At 50.6% G+C, this 693-nt stretch overlaps 1 protein-coding gene across 1 annotated transcript in view; it reads right to left on the bottom strand.

The window, feature by feature from the left end:
- pmt (phosphoethanolamine methyltransferase) overlaps window positions 1–603 on the bottom strand; it is an 8,174-nt gene extending 7,571 nt beyond the window's left edge. Inside the window, exon 1 of the mRNA XM_048621143.1 lies at window positions 209–603. Within this exon, the coding sequence (XP_048477100.1) occupies window positions 209–218 (10 nt within the window). The 5' untranslated portion in view covers window positions 219–603. The remainder of the gene's footprint in view (window positions 1–208) is intronic.
- Window positions 604–693: the final 90 nt, after the last annotated feature.

Here is a 693-nt window from a genome sequence, read left to right as displayed (position 1 = left end):
AAAAAAGAGTTTAAACAAGGGAAAACACTGATTAGATGAAGTAGGAGCAGTGTAAGTGACAACTTCTACCATCCAGGCAGGAATTAATTGTTAAAAAAAAGGGAGGGATGGAATGATTTGCAAAGGTGTGTGCAAATTATAAGAGACCAGAAGAGGACAGAATATATACGATGAAGAAGTTTGCAGGGTCTGAGCTGAGCCTTCCTACCTTGTGACATGGTGCTTCCCTGTTCAAGTTCTCGTCAGGTTTCACTGAAATTAACAAGTTGGTCCTTCCAACGTGAAAGGGGAGAGTTATGAGGAGGTTCTCTGCGGCAGTCGAAGCGTCCAGGGAATGAATAGCTAACCTGGAGCGAGCGTAGCTCCGGCTCCTGCGTTTGGGAAACAGCCGCCTGGGTGTCATCCAGATCAGGACCAGAGGCAAAGCGATAGGGAGAGGGAGAGAGAGGTGGTGGGGGGGGGGGGGTGGGGGGGGGGGGAAGGTGGAGATAGAAAAAGCCAAACTTTTCCGTTGGGGAACGCAATGCCAAGCTCCGCCCGTGCGGTAATTAAAACAAACAAACAGGGGAAGGCAACCCAGAGAGCCAGACAGGAGTGGGAAGAGTAAATAAGACTCTGCATGACTTCGGGGTCAGTCTCGCTTTAAAGGCCGGCACTTAGGTTCCGCCCCCCCAGGCCTGTCAATTTGGACGC

The sequence above is a fragment of the Rhincodon typus genome, unplaced genomic scaffold (assembly GCF_021869965.1).
Source record: "Rhincodon typus isolate 14 unplaced genomic scaffold, sRhiTyp1.1 hic_rhity00000068, whole genome shotgun sequence".
Lineage (NCBI taxonomy): Eukaryota > Metazoa > Chordata > Chondrichthyes > Orectolobiformes > Rhincodontidae > Rhincodon > Rhincodon typus.
The sequence above is the reverse complement of the archived record's forward strand: the minus strand, read 5'-3'. Positions and strand labels throughout refer to the sequence as shown.